Source organism: Cimex lectularius, unplaced genomic scaffold (assembly GCF_000648675.2).
Source record: "Cimex lectularius strain Harlan isolate CLEC.00 unplaced genomic scaffold, Clec_2.1 scaffold108, whole genome shotgun sequence".
In the NCBI taxonomy this organism is placed as follows: domain Eukaryota; kingdom Metazoa; phylum Arthropoda; class Insecta; order Hemiptera; family Cimicidae; genus Cimex; species Cimex lectularius.
In genome coordinates this window covers 821,236-839,735 of record NW_019392680.1, presented here as the reverse complement: position 1 = coordinate 839,735, position 18,500 = coordinate 821,236, and the positions used below count along the sequence as shown (strand labels likewise).

General features: G+C 34.8%; 1 protein-coding gene across 4 annotated transcripts in view; it reads left to right on the top strand.

The window, feature by feature from the left end:
• LOC106668041 (synaptotagmin-4) overlaps positions 1-18,159 on the top strand; it is a 230,326-nt gene extending 212,167 nt beyond the window's left edge. For all 4 annotated transcript variants that reach the window (XM_014396445.2, XM_014396446.2, XM_024225626.1 and 1 more), the window contains 7 exons: positions 10,804-10,940; positions 12,335-12,466; positions 12,534-12,750; positions 12,806-12,961; positions 13,021-13,144; positions 13,209-13,402; positions 17,774-18,159. In XM_014396445.2, the coding sequence (XP_014251931.1) occupies positions 10,804-10,940; positions 12,335-12,466; positions 12,534-12,750; positions 12,806-12,961; positions 13,021-13,144; positions 13,209-13,402; positions 17,774-17,893 (1,080 nt within the window). In that variant the 3' untranslated portion in view covers positions 17,894-18,159. The remainder of the gene's footprint in view (positions 1-10,803; positions 10,941-12,334; positions 12,467-12,533; positions 12,751-12,805; positions 12,962-13,020; positions 13,145-13,208; positions 13,403-17,773) is intronic.
• The last annotated feature ends 341 nt before the right edge of the window (positions 18,160-18,500 follow it).

The window sequence follows — 18,500 nt, the reverse complement described above, 5'->3', positions numbered from 1 at the left end:
TCCAAAATAAAGTGCTTTCCTCTTAGATTCAGGGCTAATTAGTTATTTAAAATACAAAATTAATTATTTGATGAATATAAAACATAGTGTAATTAAAACATTCAAAAAATCGTCGAAACTATAAAATAATGTAAAAGTTAAAAAGACAACATTGTTAAAATATGAAAAAACAATAAAAAAAATAATAATATTAATAATAAATACAACAATAAATGAAACTAAAATAATTCTCGGTCACTCTGGATCTAGGTATGGACTAAGAAAAAAGCAAACTCAGTTCTTACTGTCAAGCTTTTGGCCTATTTCAAGATAATCTCATCAGGGCCTATATTTATTTCACATTACGAAAAACATATCTGTACATTTTTTTTTTTTTTTGACTGGGGCTTCCAACATCTAAGTTATTTCAGCCCCAATTAAGTCTATATTCTATTTACCCTTTCAAACACTACATTCATACAAATATATACATTCATACACATAAATACATCCATACAGTACACTCATTGAGTACTTGATATTCCTCCACCGACCTATTCTCAAACTAATCTAGATTGAGATCGAAGGAGTACTTTTATAAATATTCCGCCATCATCCCCGAACACACGCTCATACGCTCTCAAAGTTCGAGGGGCGATGATGACATTATATTTCACCCTCGCCCTTCGCCATTCCCGCTAATAAATACATCCACTAAGAAAAAACATATAGACACACAACACAAAAGACATATTATATACAATTAAAAAAAAAAAATTTTCCTCCAAAAAGCGGAACAGGGGACCCAGAAACCCGCTGCAGTGCTCGAGTACCATTTTCAGATTGGATGGCATGCTTACACGCTCCCTGTAGGGAGCCAAGGCGACATGTTTACAGTATGTGGGACACATCGAGCAACCTTTCTCTGCATGAGGGGCACCTGCGCGGGCTTTGGCCCAAGAGCAGGTGCCCGTGTGTCAACCGTGTATGGCCTATACTTAATCGCGTGTATCGATTTAACAATTGTTTTTCATAATGTGAAATTAATATATACCCTGACGATGACCTTTTGCTTTTTTATTCAAGATCATACTTTGATCCAGTGTTTTTGAGTGAAAAAGTGATCAATACATGTAGCGATTTTTTGGAGATCGTGAGATGTGGTCTGGTGCGACGTAGGTTTAGAACAACATTTTCTTTATCGTGCCAACGTTTCGATCTTTATTGAGATCATCCTCAGGGCTCAAATATATACTTCTAGCATTGAAAACTAAAATAATCCTAAAATGAGTTGTACTTCGCTCTACAATGAAGTGAAAAATGCTGTAAAAGGACTAGGAATGCTGTCAGATTCAATTAAGGTCATGCAATCTTCTTTTTTCACATAAAATATAATTGCGGTAATTCAGTATTTACAATATTTTGATTTTCTATAAAATTTTTCACCTGCAACTTCGGAGCTGAGCTTTCATGCTTCCCAGATTTGTTAGTGAATTCTGAAGAACTATCAGCATTATAGGTCAAACTTTTCTTCTCATTACCCGTTATCAAGGTGCAACGAGGAGATCCAATGTCCATAACATTTTGCCCTAAACTAGTTGTCAAAGAGGTGGAATTCGAAAACTGACAGACTTCTTTACCATTATTGATGGCAGTTTCTTTCTTGTTTGTTATCAACAAATTTAGAATCAGTTTGTCCACGTGATGTGAAAGTCATTTATACAAATAGTTTATACATATATATTATATATATATATATATATATGCAAATAAACTGTAAATCATGAATGTATCAACGCTCCAAGTACACGATTATTGATTGGAATAAGTTTATCAAAAAGATTGGTCTGTTATTCTAACCACGGTGCCACTTTTCCTGATAAATACTCACACTGATGCTTTAAAGATCAACACATAACTAAGATATGCCAATTTTGGTGAATATAGAGTGCGTTTCCGCCAATTCAAAAAGGGACACAAGATGCTGACTAGCAGCTAAGAGTCCACCTTGTGTTATTTTTCCTGTAGTTTCACACGCCCGAATACTTCAAAAAACTAAATAAACCGGTTTTTAGTTTCGACGTTTGTTACTTTTCTTGTGGGTTCCCGATTTCTCAGCTTCTTCTTCAGATGGACTTTGGAAATTTGAAACATAATTTAGGCTTAGGTTGCTTATTGTAAACATTTGTGCGATTAATATTAAACCTATTCGAAACAGGGGAAAGATATCATTACATTGATAGGTTAATTTTTTTGTACAGGGTCTGGAACTTTTTTTCACGGTTAGGTTTTGGTTAGGATTCTTATTTCTCAAAGTAACTCTTCTCTGAGGTAGTTTATTTATTGGTCACGTAATTTTTGCTTTATATAGAAATTGGTATTAATTCACACAGCCAAGCAGTCCTAAGCAAAATTGTCTCCCACAAAAACGAAACAAAGTTCAAAACGCAATTCTTTCATTAAATCTCAGAATGTTAGAGAACATCTTCCATCGTTCAAAACTTTCTTTAGTTAACTTTTAGATCTTTCGAATATAGAATAAACGAGAAGTAGATGATATTAGGTCAACTCTAAACTAAATACGGGTCATTTATTAAGCTGAGGTGTTTCTCTGTATTTTTACCAAGGTGTGTTATAATTTGGCTAGGTCTGTTCAAAGGATAGTTTAGGTTGGGAAAAAATTAATTTGCTTTGGAAAGCTTCATTAGCGTTTCCGATGTTTTAGTTAATTTTTGCAAGTATTGTTTTTTTTTTTTAGTTCTTACAAATTGCTCATTTCATTCGGCTTCCTTGGCACACTTGTAAGCTAATTGGTTTCCCGATATATGCCTGAACCCATTTAAGGCATTTTCTCCAAAGCGTTCCTTTTAACTTGAAATCTATGGATTAAACACCAACCAGCAAGCAAGCAGGCTTGAAAGAGATTGTTTCGTAGCCCTTAATTATTCGTGCCATTTTCCGTTGAACCGTAACCAGGCTTTGTATAATTTATGCTCGATCCAGAGATTCTCTGAAGATAAAAGCTACGAGGGAATGTATGCATTTAATTCCTCATGAGTAAATAATACTTAAAACGTCCCCTTTTCCCAGTGTACCTATGCTGAGCAAGGCGGGAAATAAGCTGACCAGTTTTGTGTTGTGACCTGTTCAACGATTGGATAAAACAAAACCACTAAGTATCGCAGGATCCCTTCTTTTGCTCATTTTAACTTTTATTTTTAAATACTCTTTCCTCATAAATACATGTAGATGATATCCCGATCGGCTTCGCTGCATTGTGGTTATGTATAAACCCTGTAATTTTTATGAACTTAGGGGAGTAAATACTGAACGAAGAAAAATGCTCTGTGTACTTTTACGCTGAAAAAGAATCTTGCCCTCCATTGTACATCAACAGCAAAGAGATACCAGTTTCCACTCAAGTCAAATACCTGGGACTATATCTCGACAGCAGACTGACGTGGAATTCCCACACAAAACTTAAAAAATAGGAACTTAATAAAAGACTTGGATACTACGAAGACTTCTAAGCCCGAAATCGACTTTGACAATTAGGACAAAGCTAACACTGTACAAGACTTTACCTTAAGACCAATATAGACATACGGAGTGGAACTGGGGGGTACTGCCAAGCCTTCCAATATCCAGCGCATCCAGTCTTTCCAATCGAAAGTCCTTAGACAAAATGTCAAAGCACCTTATCATGTCACTACCTTCACTATTCACAAAGACCTCAACATTCCTTTTGTCAACGAACTGATCCGGTACAGATTCCAAACGTTACACACAAACCTTTCGAACCATCCTAACCATACTGCTCGGGCCCTCTCCACTCATTCCCATCCTGACAACCCACCACGTCACCTCAATCGACGTTCGCCTTGGGACCTCCTTGACCCCTAATCATACGCACTGAGTGCCATCCTTGGCTGGCTCCTCAAAGCATGTGTTCTACCGGTGCTGTGCTAGCATTAGTGCTAGTGTTGTGCTTATGTGATATATTAATCATGTGTACGTATTTGTATAGTATACTATCATGTATAGGTAACAAATAAATTTGTAAAAAAGGACTAAAGTTGACGGATGCATCAAGACTGACAACTTTAAACCAGCAAACAACTTTCATTTCTTCCATATAAATCTCTAGAAATGTGTGGTGATTCAACGACTACAACTCAACACTAACACCATCCACTATTACTAATAATTCACTAATTTCGTGGTCCGCTTGACCAATTAATACTTTACAATTAATTAAGGTTTTTAGTTGAGATAAAAAAGCTAATGGCACGAGAGGGATTCGAACCCACGACCTTCGGCTAGATACGCCGCTGCTCTACCACCTGAGCTATCGTGACCTCGATCCACCTTTTGCCATTTTTCAAATGTCGTGTAATCAATCGGTTTGGATTCTCGACGACAATTGAAATGGCGACGGAGAGGTTTAGTGAAGTGTACTTAAATTCATTAAATTCACTAATTTCGTGGTCCGCTTGACCAATTAATATTTTACAATTAATTAAGGTTTTTAGTTGAGATGAAAAAATGGCAAAAGGAGGGAAAACTCATAAGGTGGGGTTGAGATGGGGAGTTGATGTCCGAGTGGATCGAGGTCACGATAGCTCAAGCGGTAGAGCAGCGGCGTATCTAGCCGAAGATCTTGGGTTCGAATCCCTCTCGTGCCATTAGCTTTTTTTCATCTCAACTAAAAACCTTAATTAATTACTAATAATACTACATTAAGTCTATCAAATACAAACAAACCAGCATACATTATTCACGGCCTATAACATAAATTAAACACATTTCTCTCGTCCGATAACTACAAAATAGCTTTCAAAAATTATAAAAAATCCAAACGCTTTTTTCCAAAATTAAAGATCCCACTCCAATAATAAATAAATCTGACGTAATCTACAAGATCAACTGTTTAAACTATCCGGCAACTTTCATCGGTCTTACATCCCAATATCTGGACAAGAGAGTAAAGCAACATATCTATGATTGCAAAAAAAACCAAGCAAAATCCTAGCACTCGCTACCCACCATTTTGAACACCAATACAATTTCGACTTCAAAAATCCAAAATTATTACATACAGAACAAATCAAACATAAACGTAATTTCTTAGAAATGGTTTATATCAACAGAGATAAACACAGCATTAATTACAGAACAAAACAAACCTAAACGTAATTTCTTAGAAATGGTTTATATCAACAGAGATAAACACAGCATCAATTACAGAGCAGAAAACTCAGTAAACTCAGTCGCACCTACGCCAACGTCATTAATCAAATTCAATATAGATAACATACATATATCATTACATTACATTACACATCAAATATTTTTCAAATAGTCTAATTTCCCAACAATTTAGCTTTCCTTTTCCTATTTATCCCTTTCTATATAATCCTGAAAGGATAATCTGGCCGAAGCATTACCAACACATTTTTTCCCTTCGTCGGCTTCTTCCACCTCAAAGAAGCCGACGCCTTATACAAAAATGTCTTTTCTATACCGACTTCCTTCCCCACCTCAAAATCCAACGTATGTAAACATAAAACATCAATATCTCACTGGCACTCTCAACATGACAAGCAAGAATGGCACACTTACGCAGAAAACAAACACTTTGAGTGAATAGAAATACTTTGATTGAATATAAAAAGTATATTTCTTTGCATTGTATAAATTCACTTTTTTCCACATCCACATGTATTTATTAAATGTAAACAATGTTTGTAAAACCCAGGCCCTGAAGATGATCTCAATAAAGATCGAAACGTTGGCACGATAAAGAAAATGTTTTTCTGAAACCTACTTCACACCAGACCGCATCTCACGATTTCTGAATAATTATTAATAAAGCTATTTTTTTAGCTTTTCTACATTTACTTTTAATTCTAAATTTACCTTGCTTGATTTAGGTTTAAATTTCACGTCTGTAATTTTTAGTTAATAAAATTCATCTGAAAAAATTTCGGGTTTTATATTAATTTTTAATCTCTCACGTGAGTTGTCAAGTAAGCCATTAAAATAAGTAGAAAAACAGGCTAGTTTCACCTAGTTTCATCTTGTCTATCAACGTCAACTGGCTATTTCATTCTCTCAATGAAAGTAATGGGGTCGTTCATCAGTTCCTTTCTACTGTTCTATCAATAATCCTTTTTCTTATGTTTGCTGAACATCTTTCCCTGTTTTAGTACTAAAATTTTAATTACAGATTTCATTAAGGAAAAAGAGTTTTTTATGATTGGTTTTGTTGTTTTTGGACTCTAACCAGACGATAGTTCATGTTGAACCAAAGTTGGCAGATTGAGAGAATTGCATAATTCTATTAGATCAATTTGAAGAACAAATATTATATTCTAAAAATAATTAAACGTTTAAAACTTATATGAATATATATGTCAAATTTGTGCCATTCCTCTTTTCAATTCTAAAAAATAATCGAAAATAAATTATTGATTTTTTTCTTTACGTCACGGTTTTATTTGCTGACTGATCTCGTCGAAATATTTTGTTACACTATACAAGTGAAAAACTACAAATATGATTTTCAATTTTTCAATTCAGTATAGGGATTTATTTAATTTATGTCACTTGTAACAGTAATTAGGTGGAAATGGCAAAAGAGAAGAAAATGGAAAATTGAAATTTTATTGATTTAAGTAAACCTAACCTTGATCTAGACTGTTCATGAGTGGAAAATTGGTCGATATTTCTAATTATGTCATCCGGAGAAAGCAAATGCTAAGTGATCTCGACCTCATGTCTCACATGTGACAACAGAAAAACCGTGGGATCTTGGTTATGAGGTTCTGCCTCACCCCCTATTCGCCACATCTCTCGCCTACAGACTACCCTTTTTTCCGACACCTGGACATCATTTTGCAACATAAAAAATTCATAAAAAGTTTGAAAATGTTGTTAATAATAAAGACTCAAAATTAGATTCAGAGGGTATAGAGTTGCCAGTCTGGAGAACATTGAGAGTGATGGAGGGAATTTTAATTAATAAAACTTGTTTACAATCACTTATTTAATGGTTTTTATTTTATAACCATAAACTCCATATTTTCAACCCAATATCACGCATAAGGTTCAGACTCAAATTGCTTTTTTGGCACTAATTGTTCCGGAAGATTACCTGGTTTCGATCTCGGCTTCTTTCTCCGAGGAGAACGGCACATACAATCAACGGACAACTTTTTTTTTTTGGTCACCCGGAAATCAACCAAATTTATTAAAGAAATTAGAAAAAATAACCTAAAGAATTACTTTTAAAAAAATAAGTATTTCATAAAAGAAATTGTGTGTTTTGAAAAGTTTTAGTGTCGGCCCCCCTTCAATGAGCGATGTGTACCATGCGAAGGTCGAGGACTGTAGCATGATGTTTAACTTCGTTAACGTGATTTAATACATTAAAACCGTGTATATTTCTGGAATATATTTGGGCAAATTGGGTATATTTGTACAAAAGCCATTCATGCATACGAACCCACCGGACATTTCAATTACGAACAGCTACATTTTGCAATTTTAATATGTGAAACTTCAAACTGTACGAAACGCTTTGATGGTATAAAATGAAAGTTAACTTGTTCAAACATAATTTAAAAAATACAAGTACCATTAAAATTAACTTTTAGCATTATATTATTTTGTCACTGTTTCACGGTAATTATTACGTAACTTCCCAATATAATCGGTTCATAATTCATCCATGGAATTAAAAATAAATGCGTATTTTGACAAGACATAATTTATTAACAATTATCGATTGATAAAACAGTAAAATTACAGCCTGATGGAGACTTCAGTGTCTCCGTTCGATGAAAATTAGGACGCGGAAAGAGATTAATGGGCTGGAACCGGCTGGAATAAAAGTGGGAACTGGTCCGTGTCAAAGTGACCTTTCGAAAAACGTAATTTTTCCCGAACATCCTTCACTTAACTCCTTGTTCTTCTGCAACATTAGTTTTTTTATTGAAAATCTATTTTATCCCTCAACAAGGGTTGAAATGTAAGCCAGAAACCAATGAAAATGACATTTCAAAATCAAAACTTTCATGTTGAGATGTGGATATCGATAAACCAAAATCACACGTTCTCGAACGGACTTAAACGAAAAATGTGAGAAAGAACAAAGGTACAAACTAAGAAAAGATACCCCTGATGAAAGAAGGAGAAAAACTAAAGGACCTCTCACATAGAATAAGGATAAAAACGAATGGTTTTTCTTCATCGAACAAGAACAAAAACGAAATGACCTCAAGAATAAAAAATAAAGGCTCTCTCTATAGAAGAAAGATAAATAATCTTCCTGATAGATGAAAGATAAAACAATAGGATCTCCATAGTAATATGAGGATAAAAAAGGATCTCCCAGGTCGAAGAAAAATATATAAATAACGGATATTGCTAAATAAATAGGATAAAGCCGAGAAAGTATCTAACTGCTAGAGTATGGAGTATCTCTCAAATAAGAATAATAAAATGAAAGGATCTCCCAGATATATTAAAGATAAAAAAGATTGTTCTTATTAGAAAAAGTGTGAAACCAGAAGATCTTTTTCAAATAAGGAGGGTAAGAAAGAAAAGGTCTTCCCGATAGAAAAGGATAAGAACAAGAATGTACTTCCTTCTTACAATAAGGATAAAAGCAAAAGTATCCTTCTATCGAACAAAAATAAAAAATTCATTCCCCTGACAAAAAAAGGATAAAAGTTGAAAGGTTCTCCTTCAAATAAGGGAGGATAAATAAAAAAGGATCTTCCCGATAGAAAAGGAGAAGAACAAGTAAGTATTATCTTCATAGAATAAGGATAAAAACAAAAGTGTCTCTTTCATGGAAGAAGTATTAAAAAAATGGATCCCCTTGACAAAAAAAGGATAAAAACGAAAGGAACTCTCTCAGGTGGAATTCGAAGATAAATGAAAGGATCATCTTAATAAAATAAGGACAAAAACTACGTTTTAACTGATAAAAAAATGATAGATCTCCATTATAGAAACAGAATAAATATAAGCACTCTCAACACGACACGTAAGAATGGCAGAATTACACAGAAGACAAACACTTTGAGCCCTGACGATGATCTCAATAAAGATCGAAACGTTGGCGCGATAAAGAAAATTTTCTCTGAAACCTACATCACACCAGACCGCATCTCACGATTTCTGAATAATTAATAAATAAGAGATCTTTTTGATAGAAAAACAAAAAAGAAGATGTACAAGAACAGAAACAAATGTATTTCGAGCCCCTTAGCTCATCATCAGGTTGAACTTACTTAAGTTACTTCGTACTTGAAGTTCAACCTGATGATGAGCTAAGGTGCTCGAACTCCGGATCTTTGGAAAACAACTTACTGTGAGTAGGAACTATCTTTTTAAAAAAGGATTGAACACCGCACCCACTCCATCATTCACCATTTCTAGAAACAAAAGTATCTCTCTGATGCAAACAAAGGTTACAACAATGTAAGTATCCACGTTATAAAAAATGGACAAACACGAAAGGATCTTTCATATAGAATACGAATAATAACAAAGAATATTATTGGTGAAAGGAGGATGGTAAACAAAGGATTTCTCTAGGAGTTGATAGATAAATAAAGAGAAAATCTTCTTGATAGAAGACGTTCTAAAAGAAAGAATCTTCCTGATAGAAGAAAAATAACAAAGAAAGAATTTCCCAAATAGTGAAAGAAGGAAAAAATAAAGGCTATTCTAGACAGAAGATGGATAAAACGAAAGGATTTTCCTGAGAGAAGAAAATAAAGAAATAGAAAAAGAAAAATGTTCCTGATAAAAGAAGGATAAAAAAAGAAAGGTCTCCGAAAAGAAGAAGAATAAATGAGCTCAGGAGAGCTTGAAAAAGCCTTTCCAGCCAAACGTAATATAAAGAATGTAAACAAACGCGCTGTAAAGTCCAATAAAGACCCAATGCAAAATATTTAAGCATCTTATAGATTCTGACAAACTTTTACGATTATAAATTGTTTGTTATATTTTATTAATAACACCCGATACCTCACCAAAAGTGGACGGAATGAAGAAAGAATTAATTAGGAAAGTGCTCGTATTGAAGGCTACCTATGCTTAGCTTTGAGTAATAGCTATGAGCCTTCTTCTTCCACGCAATTCTTATTATTAATTTTACAGCAATATTTTCTTTTGAGGTTTTTCAAAAATGATTGTTATTATGGATTTAAATATCAACAAATAATTATAAATGCTTGTAATTTTCGGTATTAATGAACATATATCATTGTAAATTTATTTAATGGATGAAACGGCAGGTTCCTCGTTAGCTCGTATACGTTTCTGTTTGAATCACATGGCATATCAGATCCATAAAGCGATCAAAAAAATTTATATTGATTAATTTAAACTGGACCCGAAAAAGGCTTTTTCTGCTAGGAAAACATGATGAAAAATGACAAATATCGTCAAAAATGCTTCTTCAAATGCTAAAGGGAGCTTCATTGCAGCCGTATATCCCTACTTGATGTTCAGTGTCAAGCACTGTTTGTTCGAGAAGGGGAATTGGGAGTGCTAATCAATTATGGAAATCCTGGTGAATTATCGGCTTTTGATTACTCTATCAGGATCAATTTGTATTACAAAGATTAATCTTCCTCACTTTGGTTAAATTTTCGTTTTGACCAAGTTTAAAAATTAGGAAAAGAAACCAATCTCTCTACGGTATATATTTTTATTGTTATTAACGACTAGAATGAAGTATTGGTTCTGAAATAATTTTTACCTCTTTTTTTGTTTTACAATTGTTAAAGTTTTCTTTTTTTACAGGGTTCTGGAAGTAATTCTCCAAGTGGTGCCACGACGCTTCTGCAGTCTGCTAAATCTTCACCAGGAACAAGTCCTACATGCGAAGATCCGACAAGTTCTGTCATCCAAGGAGCAGAGTTAGACACTTCTGTAGCTAAGTAGGTCAAGTACTTACAAACTGCCTTATTTTAATTCAGCCCTTAGGGCCTTAATTTTACTCCTTGTTCATATCTGTTATAAATTATCCACAAGTGCAAGATGACAATTGTGTAATCCTTTAGTTTTAAGGTTCGTTTCCATTTTGATAGTCGCACAGTCAACATCGGGGAATTTTGCTCTATGTGGAAACTTTTTCCATGTGTTTAATTGCTAGTTTTGTTTCTTTCTTTATGGTCGCAATCGGTGAAGTTCAAGGCAGATCTTTCAGTTAGGAAGAAGAACAATCTATAAGGTAGACGGAAAGCGTACGAAAGATAGAATGAAGAAATGTTGAAGAAAAATGAAGATAGAATGAATGAATACAGTTTTTAGAGACAGAGAGAGAGAAAGGGAGAGAGTGAGAGAGAGACGAGTCAAGGAGAGCGAGATAGAGAAACAAAGAGAGTAGTAAAGAGAAAAACTGAGTGAGAGAGAGAAAAAGGTACAAATTGAGTAAACATCGTTTTACTTTTTTTGCAAAATTAGGTCGCAAATGACCTCTCTTAGAATTAGCGGGAAAGAGATAGACAGACAGACAGAGACAGACTGAGAGGGAGAAAGGAGAGAGTGAGAAAGAAGAAGAGAGAGAGAGTGAAAATGAGAATGAGTGAGAGAAGAGATAGAGACCGACAGACCGAGACAGACAGGCAGAGAGAGAGAAAGAAAAGAATGAGAAAGAAGAAGAAGAAGAAGAAGAGAGAGAGAGTGTGTGAAAAAGAGGATGAGTGAGAGAAGAGATAGAGACCGACAGACCGAGACAGACAGCCAGACAGAGATAGACAGACTGAGAGAGAGAAAGGAAATAATGAAAAAGAAGAAGAGACAGAATGAGAATGAGTGAGAGAAGAGAGAGACTGACAGACCGACTGACTGAGAGAAAGGAAGGAGAGAGTGAGAAAGTCAAAAAGTGAATGAGTGAGAGAAGAGAAAGTGAGAGAGACAGAGTGAGCAAGAGGGAAAGAGTAAGGCCGAATGTGCACATTAATTTCCACAATACCTCAAATAACTTAATATATTTTTTATATAATCAGTTAAGACAATTTATTCAAAATACAATCAATCTGCCATGTAGTTCTTTCATGTTGTAAAGACGCCATCAAGGGGGATATTCAACACTTATAAAACATATGTATTTTCTTCAACAAAGAGTTCCTTTTTCCAAGGAGTAACAAGGGTCTAGAGAGGGCTTTCATTTTATCGAACCATGTTGGGTTGAGGGTACAATGGAATATAAAATAAATCCAAGGGTAACTGGACCTTCAGTACGTTCTTCTAAATATTTGAACAATTTCTGTTTTCCTGGTTTACATTACTGTCTGATTTTGTGATATTTCGTTTATAATATTTTTTTAAGGTTACATACTGAAGATGAAATTCGGGAACATTCTTCACTGTCGACCAAGGATGAAATAGAAAATGGCGAAAAGGAATCTTGTCTATCGATTCCAACTTCTGGAAAACTGGGGCAGCTTATTTTCAAAATCAGGTAATCTATTATTCATTTATTAAAGAATTTGACATTGAATCGGTTGTTAATCGTATAAAATTCATAGATACAAGAAAGAGAAGAGTACATTGGTTGTGAGCGTGGTAAAGTGTAAGGACCTGCCTGCCAAAGACCCTAACGTCGGAAGCAGTGATCCTTACGTTAAACTTCAACTACTCCCGGAAAAGCAGCACAAGGTAAAGACAAGAGTTCTGAGGAAGACCAGGAATCCCGTTTATGATGAAGACTTTACGTTTTACGGAATTAGCATTCAACAACTTCAAGTAAGTCAATGTAACATTTTAATTGAAAATTTTTATTTAACGATGTTTTTGTTAGAATATCACCTTGCATTTCGTGGTTTTGAGCTTCGATCGATACTCCCGGGATGATATTATCGGTGAGGTCTTCTGCTCTTTGGACACTGTGGACGTAGCTCAAGCCGAGAATCAACAAATGTCTCTATGCCGGGAAATCCAACCGAGAAGTCTTAAGGTATTGTGTAAAATTTCAAATAATATAAGAATTGATTGCAAGTTTTTGTTTTTATACAGATCAAATCTCAAGGAAGAGGAGAGCTATTGGTATCACTCTGCTGGCAACCGGTTGTTAACAAACTTAGCGTCGTCGTGCTCAAAGCCAGGAACTTACCAAAAATGGACGTGACAGGGCTTGCTGGTATTTTTATCAATCTCACTTCCCCTGGTAATAAATTATATTTATTAATCTATTTTTATTTTAGATCCGTATGTCAAGATGTACCTCATGTATAACGGACAACGAATCGCCAAGAAAAAGACCCATGTGAAGAAACGTACGTTAAATCCTGTTTTTAACGAGAGCTTCGCATTTGATATTCCACAGGGAGCTGAATCACTGGATAAGACAAATCTTGAGTTTCTTCTTCTGGACTGGGACAGAGTTACCAAGAACGAGGTAGGAATAGTTTTCCAATCGAATCAATGCAAATAAACACAGTTGCTAATCTGGGAAGCTAGCTAATCTTAGTTAGCCGGGTGAAACTAGCTAATCTGTCCTCTTGTCACTAGGACTTAGAAACTTGGTTTATTCACCGATACTCTACAATAGAGATTAATAAGACAAATTTACTTGCAGTGGTTCGACACAATCAAAAGATAAATCGCATTTCAAGTTGCATTAAGTTTAATGTATTTAAATACTTTACAAGTTAATAATTTTATGTTTGTACTCTAATGTTTATTTAAGCACGTAACCCTTTGTGGTACATACATTACTATAATTTCTTTCATTAAGCGACATTTCTTATCAAATAGATAAAAGAAATATGCAAATTAAAAAAATTCCTATAAGAGGATTTCTTACAAACCCTTCCCTCCAAGGATATACGAAATTATTCATTTTACACCATAATTAAAATTTGTATCACCCTGATTACGCTTCATCATAATCATTTACCATCATAGATCATCGTAAAAAAATTTAGCAATAACATTATCAAGAAAAGGTACTGGTTAACGTTTGTTAAAACATATTTTGATAAATAATATATATTAAAAATTAGCATAGTTATACAAATAAAGATAGAGAGACGTGCTAGAAAGAGGTGCTTCCTCTTTCCACTTCTAACTTTTATGCAGATCTAATCTTTAAAAAAGCTCAGGTGACTAATAAAAACAAGTACTTGTGTAAATATCCTCCAATTCAACTATGATGCAATCACTCTGGATCAAACAACTCGATAAAACATCATCCAGACTACAGGGCAAAGGGTCGTAATCGACAGTTACCAAGACAACGACAAAAATATCACAGGCAGACATTGAAATAGTAGTAGTACTAGTTTTGTAAATGAAATTTGCATTTTGTACGATACCAGACAAGACCAGATTTGAAAAAACTTGTTTAATTAATCTTTTTTCTTGGCTAAGCTTTACTGACACCTCGAAAACGTTCGATAGAAGACATTTCATCATTGTGACCAATTAAGAAGAACAAAGGGATGCTCTTTCAAATAATTAACGGTTTCCACACTTATATGTTTGCTGATCGACCTATGCCTGTAAAAGAAAGCAGAATTCTAGGAAGTGTGGCCAGTTAAAAATACCCTAAGGATGCGCAGGGCTGCAACTTTCTTCAATAAATTGGGTCCTTCTTGTGTGAGTATATTTATGGACCTCAAGATTTGACAAAAGCTTTGATTGTCATTTCTTTTTGTATGGGGTCGAGGTTCGGTCTCTTACTGCTCAAAGAAGCGGTGCAGGAGAATGCTTTGAATCCACTGGAAATATCCCCAATACCCAGGGCCGCTATTCAGCAGCCATTGCTAATGACTTGATAAAATTCATATGCTATAATATTGGCTATCTAGGCATTTGAATGAATAAAAAAACTTAATTTATAAAAATAAAAGACGTTTTCATAATTAGTATAAACGTATGCGTTCCAGTTCACTCTTTTCAAAACCAATCAGGTCTGAACAATCAACGGAAAATGTTCACTCAAAGTTCCCAAAAACATAACCAGAAACTCTGCAATAATGGGACTATAGCCATTTTAAAAGTCTGAAGAAGATTCTATCATGACACTTTCAAAAAGCAAAATTATATCGTATTAATTTATGAATTTGGGGATAATCGGCGATTCGCAAGTTATGAGGTATAATTTTGTCTTCACGAAGTGATCCTTCTAGCAGATGGTCTGTCCTTTTTCTTAGATATAGGCCAAAACGACTGAAGCTGAGCTGGTTGTTGGGGGCTGTCTGAACGAGGAAGGTTTGCTGGAAGTAGGACCAAATGTAGGGTGATTGTTGAAAGCTGGGATTTTTACTTGGAGCTGGAGGCAGATGAAACTCTTAAGATCAAAAGAGATACGCATACTCGGTGAAAAATGGTTAGATAAATGTTCAGATGTAAGTACAATGTTCTTTCCTGACTTCCTGGAGAAGAAAAATGCAAAATCTCAATTACCTTGGATTGGATCACACTTTATTTACAGGAAGAAGCATATCAAACTTAGTAAGCCTGCGGAGCCATCCAAAAAAAACTTTCATTATTGATGATTAGTTTTTCATTCCTCAGAGGGTTCAACTTCCAGTTAAATTTTGAAAGAATTTTAGCAAGACCAGTATAACGAGAAGCTTATTTCTTTTTTAGACATTTGACGGATGACAATTTTGGTATATGTTGTAATAATATGCTGGAATAACATAAACAACATTAGGGGCGTCGGTGGCCGCAACGGTTTAGGCGTTGACACGGCCTCATGGCTGTAAGGTAAAGGTCCCGGGTTCGAATCCAGCGGCCCTGCATTCGAATCTGACATACTTACAAATGGGCTTTTTTTTCAAAAACACCGGCATCCTGAGGGTTTATATGACCTCTGCTGTTGCGAACCCTCGTTAAAAAAATAAATAAAATAACATAAAAACCCATGAACGGTCCCAGTAAGTGACCCTCCAACCCGACTCGGAGACCTAAACCCACCATCAATTCATCGCTTTTAAAATACATCCCATTACAAATATCTAACAATAATGCATTGTACATTTTACTCAATAGACCAATAGAGGTCGTGTTAGGCAAGGTCGTAAAAAGGCCGACTCCTAGTAACCTTTTATGTTATTATATTTTTTAATAGCTAAATTAAACTGGTTGTTATGTCCATAAAAGATTAGTTAAAATTTAGATCAGNTATCGTGCCAACGTTTCGATCTTTATTGAGATCATCTTCAGGGCCTGGGATTTACAAACATTGTTTACATATAACAATTACATTTTGGATGTAGGAAAGTGAATTTATACAATGCAAAATATATTTTTTATATATTCAATCAAAGTATTTCTACTCAAAGTGTTTGTCTTCTGTGTAATTGTGCCTTTCTTGCGTGTCGTGTCGAGAGTGCCAATGAGATTTTGCTATTTTGTGTTTATGTACGTTGGATTTTGAAGGGGTGAGTAAGGATGTCGGCATAGAAAAGACATGTATAAGGCGTCAGCTTCTTTGAGGTGAAAAGAGCCGACGAAGTGTAAAAATTGTCGTGTTCACATATTTCATCAATCAACGTGCCGTTCGCGATCTCAGTTTGTTTTCTTTTAATTTCGTTTAATCGTTTAATATAGGACAACATTCCACCTCTTCCTTCTCAACAAACTCAACTCAAAACTGGAACATTAACATCGTAGGGGATAGGGGATAGGGATAAGAGAGGTGGCCACAAGGCCTATTGCACCTCGACCTAAAAAGATCTGTTGTGCTCCTGTGTTAATTATAACTCACTGGCCAGCTTCAGACTATTAACCAGCCTCCAAGCTTTGCCAGTTCCTTGGTGTACGATCTCGCTTGTGATTTTTCTTGTCCAAGTTGCAAGAACCTGCACCTACAGAAACATAAAATGTGTTCTGCGGTCTCCTCCTCTTCAATTTTTCGGCAATATCTGCACAGTGTTTCTTCTGTTTGTACTCCTATAGGTGCATGTGCTTTCTTAAGTGGCAATGTCCTGTCAGGAGCCCAACCAGAATCCTGGATTAGCATCGTAAGTTGTGATACTCTATCGTCACATAGTATTGTGAAAAATCTTGACTTCAACATCATCCAAAACCCATTACAGTTCGTGGTCCGATTGACCAATTAACATTTTTCAATTAATTAATATTTATGAAAGGTATTGGTTAAGAGAAAAAAAATGTCAGTGTCACGAGCGGGATTGAAAAATGGCAAAAAGGAGGGAAAATTCGAGAGATGAGGTTAAGATGAGAAGTTAGTGTCCGAGCGGATCGAAGTCACGATAGCTCAAGTGGTAGAGTAGCGGCGTATTTAGCCGAAGGTCGTGGGTTCGAATCCTGCTCGTGACACTGTTTTTTTATGTTAACCAATACCTTTCATAAATATTAATTAATCATCCAAAACTTTTTAAAACAGGCTAGCATTTATTTCGTAGCTATTTCTGTGGAGAACACAATGACTGCTGCTGTAAAATAAAAAAAAACTTTATTTTCCATTACTCATTGTTATTAGTTTTTAATTTTATTTATTCATTCTACGTTTATTTTTGTAATTATTAATTTTTCCCGAAGTTCGCCCCCCTGGACAGAGTCCGCGAAAACGAAGTGCCATTCTAATATTCTTATGATTACCGTTTAGAATACGTTTCACCAGATTTTTTGTTATTTGAACTTCGCTGGATATGAAATGTTAAACTGCTTTTACCTTTGTTTACAGCAAAACCCGCTTTGTAGTGAGAAAGATCCCCTTTGATTCCGTATTCCGTTACATGTAGCAACAAGGCTTTCACATGGCTTTTATTATTTAACACCTTTTCTTCTCCAGGTAATCGGCCGTTTGGAGCTGGGAGGGGTGAAGAGTTCACCGTCGGCACAACACCACTGGAACGAGGTCAGGAACTCCCCGAGGAGGCAGATCGCCGAGTGGCACAAGCTCAGAGAGTGAGCGCATCTCCAGAACAAAGAAAATATCTGTTTAAATTAAGCTTGTATCTCAAAAAAAAATTGTCATCAACAACCTTCATGTGTACAGTCCCTGGCAAGGATCTGTGTCACGAGTTTTTGAATTATTATAAAGCGGTTTCCGTTTTTGTTATTTTTCATTTCGGGATCATAGTGACATGATGAAGAACTGTTAAATTGAAGAAAACAGTAATAAAATTAACGAAAATGGGAAAAGATCTAAATTTAAATATAGTAATAATATTTTGTTGGAAGATAAGTGAGGACATGAATATTTTTCTCTTTTAAGTTCTAGCATTTCTATTTTATATACCCAGCAATAATTGATTATTGCCAATTTTTTATTTTGGAACTTCTAATTAAATTATTAAGAAAAAAGTATTTTTATTTGTTTTAAACAGTCAGAAAATTTTATCGAAGTTGATTTTTAGACAATATAATAATTAATCTTTCACCTATTTTTTTTTAAACATAATATGCACATCATATGTGATTTTCGTGCACCGGAATAAAAAAAACTTTAATAATTCGAATTTTAATAATTATTGGATAACGCTTTTGTTCTCATATAATTATTTTGGATCCAAGGA